This window comes from Corvus brachyrhynchos, unplaced genomic scaffold (assembly GCF_000691975.1).
Source record: "Corvus brachyrhynchos isolate BGI_N302 unplaced genomic scaffold, ASM69197v1 scaffold116, whole genome shotgun sequence".
NCBI classification, from domain to species: domain Eukaryota; kingdom Metazoa; phylum Chordata; class Aves; order Passeriformes; family Corvidae; genus Corvus; species Corvus brachyrhynchos.
Window position 1 is genome coordinate 1,612,968 of NW_008240221.1, and position 22,049 is coordinate 1,635,016.

The window sequence follows — 22,049 nt, forward strand, 5'->3', positions numbered from 1 at the left end:
CGGACTGGGGAGGCCACGGTGGCGCCGGAGGCTGCGCCGAGCCCAGCCCGGGGGTTCGTAAGCGGCGCTGCTGCCGCCGCCGAGCGCTCCTCCTGCTTAGCTGGCCCGTGCTCGGTAGCCTGCGCTGGAGATAGCCCTGAACCCACGCTTCCATTTGCTGAAACCGGGACCTAGCGGGTTTTTGCGGCCAGGGGAGCAAATACTGAGTCACTGGAACAGGTTGCCCGGGGCGGTTCGAGAGCTCTCAACCCTGAAGGAGTTCAAAGCCAGGTTGGATGGGGCTCTGAGCAACCTGGTCTAGTGGAAGGTGTCCCTGCCCATGGTAGGGGGCTTGGAATCAGATGATCTTGTAAGGTCTCTTTACAAACCAAACCATTGTCTGATGTGATTCTATGATATTGTTTCATCTGTGTTTAGTGGCAGGTATTTGCTCTTCAATCTAAATAGTTTTACGACTTGCAGAAAGGATAAAGGGAAAATATTTTCAGAATTAATTCTGCGGTTAGACGTTAAATGAAAAATGTCAAAGGGAAGATGTGAAATAATGAAATTACTTTGTTTCTAAAGCAAAAATTTCAGTATTTGTATGATACTTAGGAGTTTCACTTTGACACCTGAGTGATATACAAGTAATAAAACTAATTCTTGTTCTGGTGGCGGCTTCTTCTTCTTTAGTTACTATGGAACATAATGAAAGCAATGCTAAGGATGCGAAGAGCACCTCAGATGAAGATGACAGCAGAGACGTAGTTCAGCAGAAAACTCAGGAAGAAATTCTCTTTCATGAGGAAACCATCGATCTTGGTGGAGATGAATTTGAGTCTGAAGGGAATGAAACTGTATCAGAGGATTCAAATAATTTTGCAGATAAACTTAATGAGCAAATGATGGAGAGTGTCATTATTTCAGATTCTCCAAACAACAGTGAAGATGACACAGGTGAACTTGGTTGTCTTCAGGAGATTGTAGACCAAATGGAAGCTAAAGATAATAAAAAAACACAAGCAGAAGTGGATAAAGAAGAGTTTTTAAGTAATGAGAGTGAAACTGAACATGAAGAAACTCCTAAAGACTTTTCTGATATTGGAACAGATGATCAGGCATCTTTAAAGGAAGACTCAATTCAGGAAGCAGTTAAGGAGAATCCAAAGTTGGGAAACAATGTTCCTGTTGAAGCAAAACCAAATAATATTGATGAAAGCAAACCTGAGGACCAAATTTTGTCACCCAATACTACCACACCATCTTCTGAGGCTGAGCCCATTCCTGTGTGCACCATCTTTAGCCAAGCAAACAATCCTAGTACCCAGCCACAGTTATTCCTACCTGACGGTTTTGAGCCTCAGATGGTAAAATCTCCTAGTTTTAGTAGTATAATAGAGACTCCAGTGAAGTCTAATCCACAGGTGGTTCAACCAAGTCCTAGTCTAAGCAAGTTCTTTGGCGACACCGTTAACACTAATACTTTAGCTTCTGATTTTTTTGATTCATTTACCACATCCAGTTTTATTTCTGTTAGTAATCCCAATGCAAGCTCTTCAGTTCCAGAGCAAATGTCCTCTCTTTCTAATGGTGGAGGTGGTTCTTCATCCAGCCCTACCTTCCCCATGCAAAATGGGAGACCTGAAGCAGATGGTCCTCCATCATCTCTAGAAATAACTCAATCCCCCAAGCCATTCTCACAAATCCAAGCTGTTTTTGCTGGGAGTGATGACCCGTTTGCCACAGCCTTAAATATGAGTGAATTAGATAGAAGAAATGATGCTTGGATTCCTAGTGAGGAAACAAGAAATGTTCTCATTTCAGTTGCCACACAACAGTACAGTGCCGTGTTCATAGATAAAGAGAATCTCACCATGCCTGGATTAAAGTTCGATAATATCCAGGTAAGAGTCTATTACTGTATCTTTGTCTATGATTATTTTTAGAAATACTGTAGAAGAGCTGTCCAGTAATCTGTGTATCCTAGTGGTTCACATTGTTGCTGATGGTCACCTTGTGTGTATTACTTCAGTCCTAATTAGAAAATGCAGTGTCACTGCTGCCTTGTACAGGAAGAGGCTAAAACCAGATCTGGTTTATTCATAGTGACGTTTGTTTGGTACATTGAAAACCGGTGTTGACAGTTTCCATAGAAGCCGAAGCTGGTTGTATTTTTAAGTACTTTATTTCTCCAAGTTTTCTCCAAGTTTTCTCCAAGTTAGTGCTCACATTCGGAATATCTACAAACCCTCTAAGCTGTGCTACAGAGTCTTAATAGCAGACAGCTTTGTTTGTGGAATTCACTGTTGTGGTCAAGTGGGAAATAACATTTTTCACTCATGTTCACAGTGGTCTAAATAATGTTAACACTGACTGAAATTGCATCATTTCTATCTTCCCTAAGCAATGGAAAGGTATAACCTGTAAGAAAGATTGAGTGCTGCAGCAAGCTGCTGGGAAGGGATAACCCCAAAATTAAAAGCTCTAGAGGAGATCGTAAAGCAAACAATATAGTAATTTTTTGTCTTCTATCAATTTCTAACTGATGAGAAGCCATAAAGCATTTTTTTCAGAATTTGAGAAATTTTACTCAGATCTCAGGATTTACTCAGGATTTCTCATGAAGCTGTTTTATCCTGGCTGCTCAGCCAGGCTAACCATCATAATATTTTGGGTTTTCTTGAAACAGGCTAATCCTACTCTTTGATATCTGTGCCTCTGGATAATAGAATTGTTGTTTAGATAGATGGTGTTGAGGGTTTGGATACTTTAATTATGCATAACAAGGACCATCAGTCAATAGTCAAATACAAGCAGAGAGCAGTCTGCAGTAACTTCTCAATCTGCAGGAGCTAGCAGAAAAGTTTCTGGAGTGAAGCAGGTCCAGATTTATAGATGCATTATCTGAAAAATCTTGGGTTTTGTTCACAAGCAATAAATACCAGTTTAGACATATGAAATGCTACTGCTGCTTCTTGGGTTAACTTTATCTTAAAACATGTGTTTGTTATCACAGAGCCAAATAATTAGCATGGAAGAAAACACTGTAAGAGGAAGCTATTCCTCCTCCAGTCCTGCCCAAAATATCACTTAGACCTTGATGAGTTATTCCAGTGTGCACTTTCTCTCCTGACAGCTAATCGGTTGGACAGAATGAATCCCTTCTGCAATCTCCAAGGATGGTGGTCTCCTTTTTGCAAGCTTCCTTTTATAGAATAGTTCTCTTTCACCTTCCTCAGTCCAGTCAAGGATTAAAGGATTGTCTCTGCTGATGATTCCCTGAATCTGTGCTCGTGCAAATATGCAGATCTACCATTTAGTACATAATTGAAAAGAAGATGTTTGGCAATGTCTATGTGATGTATTTCTACAAAAGACCTGATGTAAAATCATCAGTGGAATTAAAGGGCATTCCTACTGGTTTCTTCATTGTTTATAATTTATAAGAGTCTCCTAGACATGTCCACAGGAATAAGTTTTGAAGTGCTTTGTGTTTAGAAAACTTTCCTCACTTTCACTTACTGCTTTTCCGTGGCCTGAGTGCATGCCGTGACTGACTTGACATCCCCTAGTTTGGTATCATTGTTCCATAGTATTGTAAATTGTGTATTTAATGAAACTGTAATTGTAGAGTACTTGAAATGTTAACTGAAACATTGTGGGAGGTATGTTTTCAATGTTAAAGCAGCTTCCGACAAGGTTTGTATAGCTTTGTTATGAATAGTTTGCTAATGCCGAATGTTAAAGCAAGATGTTAAACCAAGCTACATGCAGTGGAGACAGAAGTTGGTTGAAAAATGCATTTGCAATGAGTGAACTCTAGGTGTGCTTCAGGGAAGGACTGAAATTTCATGTGACGTGTCGAAGAGCTTGGGACTTTATATTTTGGCTTGCTTGCTCAGAAAATGTATTGTAAGACGAGTTTTATGTGGATAAATCACACCAAGAAAAATACTGAATGATTTTTATTTCAGCTGTATGCTACTTTTTGACAATCATTTAAAAACCATTAGTTTTTAAACTATCTTGGGTTGTGTATGGTGAAGATTGTACGAGTGTTCTCCAAGTGTCAGAACAAATCTGAGTGCTGCTTTTTATGCTCTTTCCATTATGCCTTTTTTCATGAGTTGCTGTCTTCTGTCATTGTCCTTTGTTTCATTGCATTCATTTGTACTTTTTTCTACACCAGAGGACTGTTGGATCCAAAGTACTATCAGGGGGATTAAAAATTCTTCTGTATTTATGTCATTTTGCACACACTGTCGTTTCTTAATTCTTCGGGCTCTTCTGTCTGAGAGGCAGATATGTTGTTTATTCATAGAATAAGTGACATCATTAGAGGTAAAAAATTTTCATGTAGTGAAAAAGCAGTTGCAATCTCATTGCTTAAGAAACTAGACAGAAAACACAACTATGTTTCCTATCACTGTCCATGGGGAAAATTGAAACACTTAATGTCAATTCTCTTTGTCATAGCTAAACTCTACTGTTACTATATGCAGTTCACCCTCTTTTTGGGCAAAAAGCTATGGAGGTCAGATAACACAGTTTCTGTGACTGATGCCTGCAGCTAGTTCTTTTGAAATTTAAAACACTTGTTGAAGGGTTGCTGTTCACTTTGGTTTATGATCTCTCAAAGTTTATTTTCTGGATATTTAAGGCTAGCTTATCATGTGCATGTTTATCTTAGATCAGTAGATTGCACCTTTCAATGTTAACATACATTAAAAAACCTGTAGAACTTTCTGGTTTTTATAAGATCTTTGAGGAGTATTTTATAAGATCTGTGAACGATAGCAGTATAAGAAGCAAATTAACCTGAATGTGTCAGTGCTAACTGAAACCTATACATGGAGAAAAAATATAGTAAATTATGTGGAGTAAATGTAGAAGTTTTCATTCCAATGCTGTATATTCATGTGCAGTTATGTTTATTTCACACCTAACATACTGGAGAATATGTATTTCTTTAGAGGAAGGAAGTCTTTTGCTCAGTTTTAATTCTGCATTTTTTTTTTCCAAAATAATGTTTTAAATAGTCTTGTTATCTGTTTTCTTTTTCTGTTCCATGAACACCAAGGGAGATGCGGTAAAAGACTTAATGCTTCGCTTCTTGGGGGAGCAGGCTGCAGTGAAGAGACAAGTTTTAAATGCCAACTCTGTAGAGCAGTCATTTGTAGGCTTGAAACAGCTAATTGTAAGTAACAATCATCATATATATTTAATATTGTGTTTCTCTCAAGATAATTGGGAGCTACTGACTGAGGAGAAACTGGAAAAAAAAAATCTGTATATTAGTCTATTCATGATAGTACTATCATTCAATAGTACTAGCCAAACTACAGTAGTTTTTAATGGAAATGACACTGGGGTTTAATTAATTGCCTTTAAATCACATCGTAAACCTTTCTTTATATGCAAAAGTTACAAAAAATTATTTTAAGTGACTGAGTTTTTATGTAATGCAGATGGTTGCAAAACAGATTTTAATAATGTTTCTGTTTATCTGTGTATATATTTATGTTTTCATCTGAATGTTTTACAAAAAGACATAAAAGTTGTAAATGTCAAACCAGACTGATACGATAATTTCAACTGCTTAATTTTTTACTTCAGTGCAGAAAACCAAAACAAATTACTTCCAAAGGAAAGCTTAACTTAATCCTTTCATTATTGTAAAGATTTCTGTCCTGGAAATAGTTGCATCTAGCAGCATTGTAAACATTGCCTTGTTCCTTTAACCATTGTGTTCCTGTATAAAACTCATTACTTTTGCATGACTGAGCCTTATTTTATCTGATGACATAACAAGGTATTTTGCACTTACTTTATTTTTGAAAAAATGGATGAAAAATTGCTGAGGAAAAGTAGTGAGGATTTATCAGGACAGGCTGTATTTAGTATTTAACATCTTTTAATTTAATCATGTGACTTTACATGTGAAGCTCCAAAAGAGACAACTTTTTTGTCGTGTTAGGAATACTGTAGGAGGTCTCTGCAAGCACTATTTAAGGAGTTCAGAGGTAATTTCAAAACCTAAACATGAAAAAACAGATTGTGATCTCCATCCTAGACATGTGTTTTCTGTTTATCTCGAAGTTTTGCTTGACTTGAGAGAGGGAAATAATCTTATGAAAAAGTCTTGTACCCACCAGTGTCTTAACTAGGAAAAACTTTTTTTTCACACTTACTTTCCATCTTCCAGAAGAGAATTTTTGATGGGAAATGCTTTTCTATTTAGCCCGCTAGCAGTGTCTATGCAAGATGTTCTTTTATGTGGAAGACCATCTTGTACCTTAATTACAATGCTGCTGCTGATACTGTTTTTGCTTTGGGCATGCTCTTAAGCTTCAGAAGAGTAATGCTAAAGCTTTTAGGCCCAAGGCAGTAAAGCTAGGAGGCAATCTGTAGCTGTAGGATTTTTTGTTACTTACACCACTTGTGGTTACTTGAAAATTGTACTTGAAAAAAGACTGCCGTATCTTGCCACTATAAATATGTAATGTTTGCTCTAAATACGGAATAATTTCTTCAAGCTGCTAGACCAGGAAAGGGTTACTAACTACATTTTCTTAACTGATGTGTAAGTGCCCTGCCAATATAATTTACAGGGGAGAAGCATGTCATAGCTAGTGGAGGAGGACATTTTAATCACTTTAATGGTGTTACATGTAGAGTTAATGACTCCCTTTGAGTCTATTTTAAAAAAGTCATATACTGTTATTTTTGCACATGATTAATGTTGTGCTTTTGCATGTATTTTCAAATATAACAAACATGGATACAGTGGTATGACATACATATTCACTGTAATAAGTTATGAATTATTCTTAAAAATAGGGGATGGGATTGTTCTTTTGTTTCTAAATCAGTGAGCAATTTCCTACATTTTTGTAGCTGAGTTGAGAGAAGGTGGGAGACACAAGTAGCGCAAATTGTAGATGTGTGCTTTTGGGAAGACGTTGCATTTCTTCACTAAGAAGCATCTATTTGTTGGATAAAATTTCAGTGGTTTTCCTGAGACACTGAATAATGTTATAAATTGTGTATCAGAGGAATTCCCTTTTCATCATTGGACGCATTTTCTGTAGATTTCCAGTCCATGTGCCTCTCTTTGCTTGACAGAAGAATTACATTTGAAACCTGTTTTGCTATGCAGTTTCGCTGTCTGTATGTAAACCTCCCCCAGGACTTCCGGGGTTTTTTGAAGAACAGAGAAGTTCTGCAAGGAATAATGCATTGTGTGTTGGGTGGCTGATCTGCTTGGCTAGCTTTGATGTGTGTACAGTCATCAGTACTGAGATGTTTTGGGGTTTTAATTTTTGGTTATGTATATGGATAAAAAAAATCCTTTCACAAGATAAACATCTAGTCTAATAGTGTTCAAAAAGTACAGAAATCATCCAAGCTGCTGGCTTTCGTTAAAACAACAACAGCTCCATGCTTTTGGGGGGAGTGGAAAGATAATACTAATGTTGTGTGGAGAGAAGTTCTCTTCTGCAGGCTGCTGCTGTGTTAGTGAACTATTTAGTAATAATATTTGGTTGACTTAGAGAAATTAGTGTTTTCACACAATTACATCTAGACAACCATGTCCTGATCATCACAGAATAATTATTTTTGTCTTTGAGAACGTTCTTCAGTATTTTTTATGCTATATCTGAAGCTGTAGTGTCCGTATTTGCCTTGGGTCTCTACTTAAAACTTACAAACAAAATTCAGGTACAGGGGACCCAGATTTTTAGAACTGTGGGATTGTAGACCATAGGAGGCACGAAATTGACCTGCAAGGTTTTGAGGGATGTTTAAAATGGATAAAGATTTCTGGTGGACTGGCAACTCTTAAGTCTGGTACAATAATGTGTCCAGTTAATTTGAAATGAAGCTGTACTGCCAGCAGCCTTTTATTAAGCTTCCACATAGAATTATGCTCCATGACCAGGAGGCAGCTCCAATTTTGAAATCATTGCAAATATTGTGTTTCATTTTCCAATAAGGACTTTTTTCACAATGACTGTCAGACTTGCTTCTCTTGACTGTCTTGCTCTATAAAGTACTTTTTGTCCATGCCTGAAATAGAATTTAAAAGATTGTAACAACTAAATTGGTCATAAATGATCCGTTATTATTTTTGGATCCTAACTCCCATTTGGGATGAAAAGTTTAGCAGTTTTAGAGTCTGTGTTTGCTCCTGTTCTCAGGATAATAAGAATTTAGTTTGTCTCTTGAGAAGTTGAATGAATTTCAGGTAATCCATGTCAGTATCTTTCTGCTTCTCTAAGTTGATACAGATAGATGTTGAAGGATGTTATAAATGCATTATCAATTCCTGCTCTTCCAAAAGAGCATAGATGGCTCAGTCTGCCATGCTGTTTCATGGTCTTGCTGTCAGCCAACTTCTGCATTTCCAGTGGAACTCAACTTTATCTGGCATTTGACAATGCAGAGGAGAGGTGGTTAGTGCATGGTGGTCTCTGTAGTGACCTGTTTGCAGCCTGTGTAGCTGCAAAGTGGGGGTCAGAAAGTCTTCAGTTGTTATTACTGATTTTTGACTGTTTGCTGTATCAACATGTTTTCTAAAATATTGGAGAGAATTTAATAAAATACCAATTCAAGGTTAGTGTCTGAACTTTGCAAGCACCAGTATAAATGTATTTTATTCCTTTACATTTCATCAGACAACATGACTCTTTTCTATTACATTTATATTTTTTTTGTATTAAGAAACTATTTGAAAAAAATACTACTTTCAGGAATAAGATGTATTTTCTTTAGAATGACCTGCTGGATACATGTCCCTTTAAAACCTCTGTATAATAGAAAAGTATGATAGCTTAAAACCTGTGAAGCATTAATCTGTGTTTTAAGTTTCTGGTATGTTGCATCAGGCTATACAAGGCAGAGACATTTTTAGGATATTTCTGTTGAAAAACTGATTAACAGTGTGACAGTACAGTTTGATTTGTCTAACTAGGAACGTTTTTGTTTTATGAATAAAAAAATAAATTTAAGAGTATTTTGAAATTAGTCATGCAGTGAAAATTCAGATGTTTACATTTTATAGGTGAAACAGTTGTTACTGTTCTGAATTTATCATTTATGCATTGTATTCTTCCTTGTTCTTTGTTTTTGATTAATAAGAATTTTGTATCTGGACAATGTTAGAAAACTTTATTTTTGTTGAGAGAACTGTACTAGGGGTTATAATCTGACATACTGAAGTCAGTGAGATAAGAATGGGAATTGAATATTTCATGACTGTAGAGTAATTTGGATATTATTGATAATACATGGCTGGCAATTTTTTCTCCTTTTTTAGGAGAAAACAAAGTTGTGAATATTACAGTATATTCATTTATATAATTAAACATGATACAGCTTTAAGTTTAGAATTCCTTATGATTTTGTGTATTCTTTTGTTTTAGTGATCTGGTAATATTAGTGCTTGATTTCCCTTTTTGCCTAATTAGATGTGCAGATTTGATAAATGACGTTCTGCTTCTTACAGGCTGGTTCTCCTGACCTTGTTGTTATTACTGATGTGCACATGTCGCTGCTGCAGACAACATAAGCAGTTGTGCACTTTAGGGACTTTATGATTTTGCTACTTACTCTTTTCTTCTTCCCAGAGCAGTAAAAACTGGAGGGCAGCAGTTGATTTGTGTGGGCGGCTTCTAACTGCACATGGTCAAGGCTATAAAAAAAGTGGGCTGCCTGCTAGCCATACAACAGATTCTTTACAGGTATGTTTAAAGGTATGCCCTTGTCACTTTCTTCCAACAATATTCATATTGGCTTTTTTTTTAACATGATCAAACTCCTTTTCCTAATTGTAACATAGAAACTGAGGTTATTTAAGTATTTTAGCAGGTCACTTTTTCTGTTTTCTTATGTAAAGTAGGCCTTCATTTAAAACAAACTTAGTTTTATTAAGTAAAATCCAATCTTGATTCTATTTTTTTAAAGGTTTTTACACTAGTAAAATGGAATATGTTTTTCTGTTTTGAAAGACTCACTCTGCTAAAGTTCATGTAACTATCTAGATTGTGAATGTTGTAGTAAGATTCCAAATGTTAGAAATGTATTACATGTTGCTTAGAAAATAAGAATCCAGATTAATAAAATATTGCAAGTGATTCAGATGTGACCAGATGAGAAATCATGTTTTTGACCCTAGTGATTATAAAGCTCATGGAGTTTCACCAAAAGATTTTAAGAATACCATAAGGTTGGAAACACAGTTAAAATACCAAATTGATAATTTGTACATGCTAACTCATTTTGAAGAGAGATGTTTCAATTTTGAAGCAGGCTAGTTTTTAAGCTTCATCTTCAAAATCTTAGTACCTTTACAAACAATTAAACATCAGTCCTCTGTGTTTTGTATTAATGATTTGATGAAAAGTACTTTGTAAAAGAGCAGGTTAATATAAATCCTGATTCTTTTCAGTAACTTGGAAACTCTTTACTCAGCTTTCATCAGAAAAAGTTGAAAAGTTGAAATTGTATTGAATATGGCTTTTGATTCAAGCTAATAACAGACTTTGTCTTTCCCTTTTCTTATGTATATTAATTTTTAGCTGTGGTTTGTGAGACTAGCACTGCTGGTAAAACTGAATCTGTTCCAAAATGCAGAAATGGAATTTGAACCATTTGGAAATTTAGACCAGCCTGATCTTTATTATGAATATTACCCTAACGTATACCCTGGACGTAAAGGTAAAACACTTGATTTATAAAATGCTTTTTATTTTTGCCATTTTTACCAGTCATTTTAAAATATTGGTTGGATTCAGGGGGTTTTTAAGCCTAAAGCATTGGAGAGCTTTGGCTTATGTTGGTTTCGGTTTGTTTTTTTCCCCAGAAAACCATGATTGATTAGTACATTAAAGTATTGCTCGCATTATGGAGGTAGCGATAAGAAGTAACAACTGGTAGAGCAATACAGGTAGGCAGTGTATTTTGTGAGGCTGCTGCAGAGGAATGTTTTTAACAAGTAAATATAATCGTTTAGTCCTATGATATTGAAATTAAGAACTACCGAACTTGAATAGTTCATTTTACCCAAAAGCAGGCTTGACAGATGATGAGAGAGTTTGTGGAAACAGACTCTATAAGCTTTTCCTCTTCAGTTCATCTGGGGACTATCACTATGCTATTTTTAACACTCACATGCCCATAGGCTACTGCAGGTGTTATTTCCTGGTTTCTAGGTTAAAAGGAAAAAAAACCACTAAATTTAGAACTAAGCTAATAATTCTTCTTCATTGAAACATGATTAAATATAATATTTTCTTGATAACTGAAAGTAAGTAGAAATCAGAGGTTTACTATGTATCTCATTATTGAAGAGAATAAAAACAACACCAGCTTCATTTCTTTATAAGCAATTTGTCTCAAGTTACAAACATACTACTTCCCTCTGCTCCAGATAGCCCATAGGTTAACCACATAGTTCCACTTCTCAGAGTATTCTAGTCCTACAGAAGTCTGGGTTTGAAAAATTGCTATTTTTAAGAGTAATTTTGCTCTTGTTCAGGCTATTTTGAAATTTTATTTTTTCTAAATCTGTTATATAGAAAAGAATAACTCTCTGATGCAAGTACACTGTTGAGTGTTCTTAATGTTCTTTGGCTTTCATGTTTGAACCACAGTGTGTAATAAAACATTTGTAAGAAGCAGTTCTTATAGGCAGTGCCACTCTGAAAAATTACAGTCCATTTTACATGAGGTGCTGGTAGTCTTGATGGGGTAACCTAGAAAGATAGAAGATTTTGAGGTTACTGAGGAAGGGAAGTTGGTGTCAGAAAGTTCATGATTTTTTGCAGATTATTTTGCTTAGTGATGCAAAAGATCAGTTGCAGCCCAGCAAGGCCAATGCAGACTGCCTAGAAAACTCTCTCTGACATTACTCGTTGTCCTTCAGGCAATCACAGGCAATCCCCTGGGAAGGAACTGTGTCAGTTTGAAGAGTGAAAAGAGGTCCTGGTCATCAGGTTGGACAGCTTTTTGGATCTGGTGTTCTTAGGGCAGCTGCGCACATGATGCTACAGCATTAGTAGTCTTCCACAGGCCATACGTATGTCTCCACATCTTTTATTATTTAAATTAGCTGCTTAACAATGCACATATACTAAATTTCCTTATCCATAATCCAGCACAGCATAGTTTATTGGTAGACAAAAAAGAACTGCCTGTGTTCTCCTACATCCCTGCAAATGGCATTTCTCTCTATGTAAGGAATGTCTGATAGCTGTTCCAACATCATAATCACCTTGTATGTGTATGAGATATCTACAACTAGCAGGTCAGCTCCATCCAACCTTGATCCTATTTTACCTTACATATGATCAGATTATGCTCCCAGTTGCTAAATTCAACTGTTAAAAATGAACTGAGGCATATAATTATTAAATAGATTATGTTCCTTAAGATCACCTTTTTTTACCATCAATATCCGCGTAACTTGTATGAAATAGCCACAAGTTGTTGAGTGATTGCTCCAGGACCCAAAGCTCAGTCACAGGACAGGTGCACCTGGCCAGACTGTCCAGAACTGCTGCTCCCTGCATCACCTGTGGCAAGAGGACTCAAGTGCCTCAAATACTGACCTGTAAGGATTTTTCTTAGACAAAACAGCTTAGACAAAACATACAGATAAATCATTCCTATGTTTTGGTTGAAATATATTAGTATCAATACACAATCCACTACTATTTGGCAACTTTGTGTATCATTTTGTGGTGTAACAAGCATAAAAGAAAGGGTTTTATTTCAACATTTTAATTTTGATTCATGTTATATAAATGGAGTAAGCACTTAAAAGTCAATTTAAGAAATGAGAGTATAGATATAAATAATGTATCCATTAATTGTATTACAGATAATATTTTGCATAATTTCTTTGTATTCAAAATATTCATAATAAAAAATGTAATACATTAGGAAGTTTTCTGGGGTTTATGCGTGAAGTAGGAAAAGTTCGAAACTTCTTACAGGAGTGAGAATAGCCCCTCATCCATTAATCTCTGAGAAATATTATCTCAAAGAATTTAGGTTGCAAGTAAGTGTATGAAAAGTGAAAGATGCTCTTCCACTAATTTAACTTAACATGGCAAACATGGTCCTCTTAATTTCCCTCTGAAACTCGCCTAGAGCTGTTTCCCTTTTGGTAGCACTGCTAATCTCAATTTCATCTTCATATTTTGTATGGCATTTGCAGCCATGCTATGCACTGATCTCATTATTGTTGTCTTTATCATGGCTATAAGATGTTGTCCTTCTGGAATCTTCCTTTCCTGGTTTCTGTGGGTTCTTTGTTCAGTCATCTGCATTGCCTGTAGGAGTGCAGCCTCACAGGGCGTTGATTCTCCTGGGATCCTTGTGTTGGCCAGTGGAGTTGGTTAAGGCACTCTTGGGTCATTCCTGATTGATAAGGAGCAGAGAACAAACTGTTCTCATTTTCTAGTAAAATCTTAAGATTCCTCAGTTATAAATTCACTTCTTTTAAATTCATCTGCATAAAGAAGCTAAAAAGTCCTATTTCTACATATATATTTTTTTTCTTTCATAATAGGTAGGTCCTTAGGTCAGGAACTCTGTTTCAGACTGCTTCCTGCACATCTTTATTGTACTGTGTGGGATATATAAGGCTGAATTTTTGTCATCGTTCTCATGACAGATGGATTTCAGGATTTTTTTAAGGGTTTTAACTTTATACTTACACAGCCTGACCCACTTCTATTCATACCATTTGTGTCTGTGTTCCTTGTGATATGTAATAAACTCTCATTTGATAGCTTGCCTAACCTAAGACAGCCTTTCCACTCGTAATGCCTGTGTGTTTCTGGACCCGTGAGAGCCAGCAGTTAAAATGGAACATTAAAATGCTGTTTCATTCTTTTATGAGGTAATTTGGTCTTGTTTCTGGTTAATAGAGCAGTAAGTTACAGAAAAGTTAATGCTACCAAAATCAGTCTTCTAAAGCTACAAAACTTGTGAATAATTTATTTTGTATTAGAAAGGGGGAAAAAATAAGCTGTGCATAAGTAAAAATTTGACTTTGTTCCCCTGACCAGAAGCTTATGTAACATGGGGTGGGGTTTTTTTTCCCTTTTCCTTTTATCATTCTCCTTGTGATGATGCAGCATCATCTGCATTCCTCTAAATGAAACCAGTCTTCTGTTCTCTGGTGGGAAGGGCCTAAATAAGGAACATGGCATTAAATATCTAGTTGTATGTGTTCTAGAAACTTATTTCATACTGTACACCTTCCCTTGAGCTCTAGTTTTAATACCAACACAAGGTTTTTAAAAGTGTGGCAGTGTTGTGACTAGGGATATACTAGTGTGTTCTGCAATAGGATGGCTCTCTAGGATGGATAGTGATAGTTTAAAAAAATAATATAAATAATATATATATAAAATATATATTTTTTTCTCAAAATAGTGTGAGTCTATCACAACTGCTCTAGCATTTTTCACTAGTGGTACTTCTATGACATTACCAATATTCACTCCAGTTAGAATTTTTATCAGAAATATATGAAAAAATTAATAGAAAAAAATTGTGTGAGACTTCATTTTTAATGTGTCCTTAGTTACTCAAGCAGTGGTCTTAATTTGTTTCTTTTATTCAGTTTTGAAATTCCAGTCATTGTAAAGGAATCGTATCATAAATGGTCTGGAACTGTCACTCTTAACTCATGGTGCTAACAAGTTTTCAGTGCTGATGTGTAAGGTGAACTGTAATAATTGTTACTACATTTTGTAAGCTTATAAAATAGCAAAATTTGTAATGAGAAACTAGTTTTGTACCTGTTGATACAGAGATCCTATGAAAACACTTATCCAGACTATTTCTCTAATACCCACAACAGACATTTTAAAGGCGTCTGGACTGTGTGTAGTCCAGAGGAGTATGTACAGCTCCAAGGTCTACCTGAAGCTTGGGTCCTGAATATCGGCCTGTGCCATAAGTAAGGACAGACTTGAATTGGGGAAATTATCTCCTTTATGTGATGCCTCTATAGTGGTGTTTGGCCATTTTGAATTTACTGTCTCCCTTTCTTTTCCTCTTCTACTTGTCTATGCTGGTATGAGGCAGGCTGGCTGAAGCTTTTTTTTTTTTTTTTTCATTTATGGGGTCTGATGATGCTATAAATAAAACATCCTTTTTTTTTTACCCTCATCAGATTTTGATTAGTGGGATAACTGGCAGAATATGAAGTGGTGTGGGGAAAAAAGATAAATAATAATAAAAATATTAATAATAAAAGATTGTGGTAGGTAGAGAGACAAAGGGAAGTAATCAATGTAAAAACAAAGATAAGAGAAGAAATGCACAGGCTAGAGAAATTATGTCATGAGAGTGCTTGTCTTCATGAATGAATTTTGCAGGAAAGCAGAAAAAAAATACTCCATTGTTACACATGGTACTGGGTTTTTTTCTCATGTGTTACCACAAATACTGCCTGAAGTTAACACTCCCATGTCAGACTGATTCAGTCTTGGCAGTTGCTCAGGAGGGTTCTTCATTCAAGCTCATGTTGGCAGTAAAAAACATATTAAAAGGTCTCATAGAACTGGTTTGCCCATTATTTTGTTTTCATTATTGTGTACGTCTCTACTGCCTCTTTAAATTCACTGTTCTGTTGTTTCAGAGGTACCTTCTACCTGTAAAATCAGGTAATAAAACTTGAATAAATACCACTCGGTTATTCAGACTACTCAGACATGCAAATAGAAATTTTTCTGAAATGATACAGATATTTTAGTTAAGAAATGTATATATAATCTAAGGGGGTAGAGTACTGCTAAAATACTTAATTGTGCATTCTTTCCCAAGGCTACATAGTCTCACTGTAGACAGTACCAGCTTTACACAGAATTTCTTAATACTATGAGCAAGTAATTCATTTCTAAATTCTGCCTTAATACAGTTATCAGTAGGTAAGATTTAGGGTGATCTCTTTGCTGCAGGGCAATTGTTGTAGAGTTTTCCTGCATTCTTTGTCTTATATTTTCCTTTCTTCAGTGCAAGTAACTCCAAATTACTGAAAAAGTAGTTTTGAAACCTTTTAAAACCAGATCATGATTCAGAGTTTCTGTTCCTAGGTCATGTGCAGTTAAATTGTAAAGTATATGCAAGCATGTAATTTCAGATAAAATTTTCAAAACATTTTCTTTAAATGGTTCCAAACATTTAGGCTCCTATCTCATCTTCAGTCTCTCTGGATTGAGGGTAATAAACAAAAACTTGGAAACTAGTCTGTTGAACTGGGATTTTTAAGTGTACTTTTAATTGCTAGTCAGCAAAGCTAGGATTTGAAGTTTACTACATTATCCCTCTGAAAAATCCTATAATTTTTACAAATACACTGTTGGTAGAAGTATGGCAAGGATATACATCTCTCTTTGAATATATATGTGTAAAGCAGAATATTTTTCAGAAACTGGATTTTGTGTATTTCTCTTTTACCCAGTGAAGGAAGGAATTGGTTTGGTTTGGGTTTTTTTACTGTTATAAGATCCTACTTTATCCTTTTAGTAATTGGTAATCTGCTCTTCTGTTGCTTTTTTGGCATTTAAGATTTGTTGAACAAGCTGTAGAAGGCAGATCAGAAAGTATTTCCGGTTACTGGTTTGCAACAAGAAAATACAAAGATAAAATGGTTGGTCATTGGAATACTCTTCTCTGCTCCAAAAGGGCTGCAGATGAGGGCTGCAGTTCGAATTTGATTGACATGAGGTGATGTTTATGTTTTGACAGTTATGAAAACGTGCAGCTGTTCATAAAGAAATAGAAATTGAAATCTGTGGTCTTAGAAAATTCTACCTGATCTTACTCTTTATTCCATCTGTTCCCATGCTTTCAGAGTATTCATTTTCCTCTCAGCAGACCTTTTTTTACTTTTTAGTTTTGCCTTTTGTATGCTGATAATACGTATATATATACGTACAAATGAAATTAATTCATGTGGAAGTAACAATCAAAAATCACATTCTTTGAAAAAAAAATCTCCAGTGTATTTAAAAGTGATTGCTAAGAAAATTGTCCTAAAATTAAACCATTTTCCATTATAAATTTTTTATATATTATTATGAAACCCCTAAAGAAGAGCAACAGAGGTCAACTGTAAAATATCAAGCTAGAATAAGACCTATTTAACTTAAAAATAAAATTTCAATATATAGCAGTAATTGTAGGGTATTGCCTTTTGTGGAAATTAAGCTTAGATGGCATAGTTTTACTGTGTAAGAGGACATTACTGTAGAAATCAGAAGCATGAAGTAGAGAGCGAAATCGTGTTCTTAACGTAATTACAGGATATGCTATTTGTTTTAAATACTTCTTTGACATGTTGCCCTGTTAAATTCAGTACTGAGTTAAATATAATAGAGTACATGGGTTTGACTCCAAGTAGTTTTGCAAAAGACAGTCTGTGATAAATTCAGTGTTTATATAAAATTTTTTTATCCCTAGTGGGATACCACACGAATATATATGTATGCATGCTTGTATAGAAACCTGTTACAAAGAAATATGTCTCTCCCTGCGTGCTTTAAGTATGTGGCATCACAGTAAGTGAGTAGGTGAAACTTTTCAGACAAGATGATGTAATCCTTAGTCTAACAAGCACATGTATTATTTCTGTTACAGCTGAGTGTTAGTGCAGTCAATCTTACTTTCTTGTTTTGTTTTTTTTTTCCCCCAATGTGTGTTCATTGAGGGAAGTATAGGTTTTTTTCCCCGCTAATCTTCTTTTCATTAAATTTTGTACTCCAAATTCTACAACCTGCCTTCAGACCTTCCTAACGCTATTATTATTGATCTACCAGAGTCATCAGCAGACATCATTTACTTCTTCCCAATTATTTTCTTGCTAAACTAGACAATGTAAAATGAAAATTACGGTGTTTTCTGAAAATCTCTTCTGCCTTTTTTAAGTCTCACCTCTTGTCAGTTCTAACACATCTGTTAATCACAGAATTGCATTGGTGAACAGATTTCTTCGCGTGCATTTTCTATTACTGCCATGTATTTCTTTTTGAGAAGTGTATGTAAATTGTATTAGCACCTTATATTAGTAGCACTCATTGAAAACTTTACCAAATCTAAGTAATTTATGGCCTTTTTTTTAACCAGAAAGTCAGTTTATTAATGTAGGAACTGAATTAGATACATTATCCATACTTCATGTAATTTAACTAAAGAGCAGTTTACTTGTAGACAGGAACGTATCTGGGAAAATGCATTTAGCCAAAAATCTCAAGAGTTTATAATTTATAAGCAGCATATTTAAGGTCTATATTTGGATGAGTGGCTTGAATAAATGCTGCAGGTTTTTTATGAGCAGTTTGCTCATCTGATTTGACCTGAAATTACACAATACTGTTTACATGGACTGGTAAGAAAGCCTTACCAGTGGTAAAAGGGCATTTCTCTTCTCCTTTCCCCAGTTGTCACATTTGTATGAGAGCATGTGTACAAGTTTTGTGCTTTCTTCCAAAAAAAAAAAAAAATCCTGCTATTCAGAAGGATTACAAGGAAACTGAGGAAAGGAGGGCAGAAGGAGCTAGTGTTTCTGGTATTTTAAATAAAGTTAGCAGCTTGTTTAATAAGCAGTAAGTAACAGACATTCATTGGATGGATTTGCTGGATGTTTACAGTAAAATATCTTCTATTTATGTAATGAGTTTCCAAAAGAAAGAGAAGAAACAGATGCTAGAGTTTTAGATCCTCCTGTGAGAAATTGTAATACAAATTCTGATTTGAAAATTCTTTACAGTAACTAGCTTTACACCCTGGGACAGCTTTCTTCTGGTTTTGTTTGAGAGATCTGTCACCACACTTGATGTACTACTGAGGATCTCACTGGAATGCTTTTTGGTCACAAGCTATGAAGGAAATATGAAGTGGTTGAGAAATAATACATCCATACAGTACATTTTGAAATAATATGGTTCTGAATGCCTGTTACAACTGAGGACTTAATTTTAATAGGAAATAAATCAGATTCTTATGGAATCTAAGTTGACCTAGAGTCATATTCATCATTCTAATGTCCTCTGACACCACTTCCAATGGTGTAGATTGGTAGTGGGTTATTCTTTCCCCTCACGGGGATCGTAGTACAGTAGTTTCATTCAGCAATACATAAGATCAGTTCTTTACAAAATACAGAATTCCAAAAAACTGTTTCACAAAACATTATATACATTTTATAAAAATTGGTAACGTGAGCTGTTTCATCTGTGTTCCATTAAATACGTCTGTATGTTGACATGTTCTGGTACTGGTTTTTTGTATGAGTGTTTATTGAATTGACCTCTTGTTGCATCTTACAGGAGGATGTAAAGATACAGACTTGTTCAGAATTGACAATACTGCAACACAGTCATTAATCAAAATGTTGCTGAAACTTTGTACTCTTTCCGTTGTACAAAATTTCCCATTTTTTATCTTTGCCTCAGAAATCCCACTGAGTGCAGCAGAAGGTGCATCATCAGTAACTTAAGACTACTTTCTCCAAAAGAACATTACCAAACTAGCTGGTCCTAGACACTGATTTTTTTGGCAGGATTACTATTGGATTGTGGAGTTAGAACTTGGTCACCAGAGAGGTGGTAGAGATAGAACCAGCCGGAGTTCATATTTGCTTCCATAGGTTTGCAGTGCAGTTTGCAGCATGTCTACAAAGCCATTTTTCTCTGGTGTTTTGGCACAGAATTTACTCTTAAATTATTTTCAACTTCCTTTTTGTTGTTGTTCACCACCTACACTGACCATGTATCTTCTGTCATGTTAGGCACTATTCGGAATACATACATAAAATATTTCACATCTTTTGTTACTGGTTTAATCAACTACTACGTGTCTCTTAACAGAATTTCAAGGGCAGTTTTATTTTCTTAATGATTTTTTCCACATATGATGATGCATGAAACTCATGTGTGTGTCCATTACAGGAGCACAGCAGTCAGGGAAGCCATGGGGAATAAATAGTTAGCATCAGCAAAACAGAATTTATGTCAATGTAAGTGGCTTGCTGTGAAGGTCATAATTAGTGAGTCTTGTGATTAAAATTTTGTGAACCTTTAAAAAAAGTGTCTAGAGGCAGTGACTCATTCTGTATAGCATTTACCTCTTTGACGTACAAGCCTGTCAAGAACAGGTGCAAAAATCTATTCAGAAAGCTCCTGAGTCCTGTTTTTGAGAAAAGATGAGGCAAGAGGTGACTTGAGAGGCAAATCCCCTTAGAATATGTGTACGGCCCATGTACATATTAAAATATTAGAAATGTAGAAATGGCACAGTATTTTGCAGGGCCTATATCCCCATTATGCCAGCTCTGATTTGGTTTCAGTAGTGGTGTTTAGTTTCTGTTCAGTATTGGTGTCTATGTATCAGGATTATACAGTTATCTGAAAGCAAGACGTTGCACACACCAGGGTTTGGGTAAGCTCCTAAAACTGCATGTGAAGTCAGCCAGGATGCCCATAAACTTAGACAATGAGGTCTTTGGCAAATATAATAATAGTAATAACAACAACAACCGTAGTAGTGGTAGTAGTAAACTAGTATGAAAAGGAAGACATTTCTTTTTCTCCCGAAATATTGCTTAAAATTCCCCATCTTTTGACGTTTTGAATGAACCAGAAATTACACAAAAATATGCCAAAAGGTTTTGCATGCCCCAGCTGACACTATACCATGCCATAAATCAAGTCCCTCCGGATGGGAGAGAATTTGCTGAAAGTCCTTGCAAGGAGTTTGAGAGATAAACCAAGACTTTTCCTTTAGTTTCAATGCTTCCACATAGTTGTTTATTAAGTCTTATCAGAGGAACAGAGCCACTAGCGTGACCCAGGTACAGCATAGAAGGAAGAAAAGTAGGAGAGCGTCTTCTGACTCTTTATCAAGATTTACACAGCTTTTAAAGATATTTTAACCAATAGTTACTAAAAACGTACATTATTTTCACTTTCCTACCAATTATTCAGTAACACGACTGGGAACTGCGGAATTTTCTATCCAATCAGTCCAAACTACTTTTACTGCAGAATATGGAGTAGTAGAAGAAGGAGAAGAAGGTTTAGAGAACAACAGCAGTCCTCCATTTTGATGTTTTTTACTCTTATCTATTTACTATAAAGAGAAGCCCAACACCTCTAAATTTTTCACCCTGTGACAATCTTACATAGTAGTCTATCACCTAATTCACACCACTGTATTTTCTAGTTCTTGTTTGACTGTTGGTAATTTTTTCCAAGGTTTGAAGCTAAAACAGTGTTGTTCAGGGGGGTAAGAACCCTTAAAAACAGGCAGAGAAATATTCTCGGCACTCTGGGTTCCCACACCAGTTATATCTCTTTCACAAGCATACTTCGAAGGCCAATAATTTCATCTTATTTATTCTGCACTGGTTATAAAATATACATAATTCTTAAATGCTAGCAGTAATGTTGTAGCTGCGACTTGAGTAAACTTCATTTCTTTAAATCCTTCATTTTATTTAGTGTAAAAAAATCTTCAGTGAAACATTGTACTTCCCAGTACAACTTGTTTTTGAATATTTGAGTTAGGTGCACCTTCTTCTTACCTTCTTGACTATGGTTTACTTGTGTTTGTCTATTTAAAACATGTTAAACATGTCACATGTTACAGCTGAGAAAAAGTTTCCTATTTTCTCATCTTTCACATTTTTCATCAGGAGAAGAAAAAGATATGAAGGCAAAATGGACTTTGTGATATAAACACTAGTGAGGCGTACCTTTTTTAATGTAGGCAAATCACAAATGGATCATTATAGCAAACACACTTAACAAAATTAATTATGTTTCTAGGTTCCATGGTTCCTTTCTCCATGCGAATTTTGCATGCTGAACTTCCTCAGTACCTAGGAAATCCTCAGGAATCACTTGACAGACTGCATAGTATGAAGACAATCTGCGCCAAGGTAACAGCATCTCTAGACACTAACATTTCTTAATGTTTAAGAAATAAATTTTATTGTCCTTACAAAGAACATTAAGCTTCAATTATGACATTCTTTACTCCATCTT

General features: G+C 35.5%; 1 protein-coding gene across 1 annotated transcript in view; it reads left to right on the forward strand.

Annotated features, from left to right (window-relative positions):
- The first annotated feature begins 6 nt into the window (after positions 1-6).
- The window catches only part of TRAPPC12 (trafficking protein particle complex 12), a 49,947-nt gene continuing 27,904 nt past the window's right edge, over positions 7-22,049 (forward strand). Inside the window, 5 exon segments of the mRNA XM_008641755.2 lie at positions 7-1,886; positions 5,063-5,179; positions 9,612-9,725; positions 10,563-10,701; positions 21,831-21,943. Of these exon segments, the coding sequence (XP_008639977.1) occupies positions 681-1,886; positions 5,063-5,179; positions 9,612-9,725; positions 10,563-10,701; positions 21,831-21,943 (1,689 nt within the window). The 5' untranslated portion in view covers positions 7-680.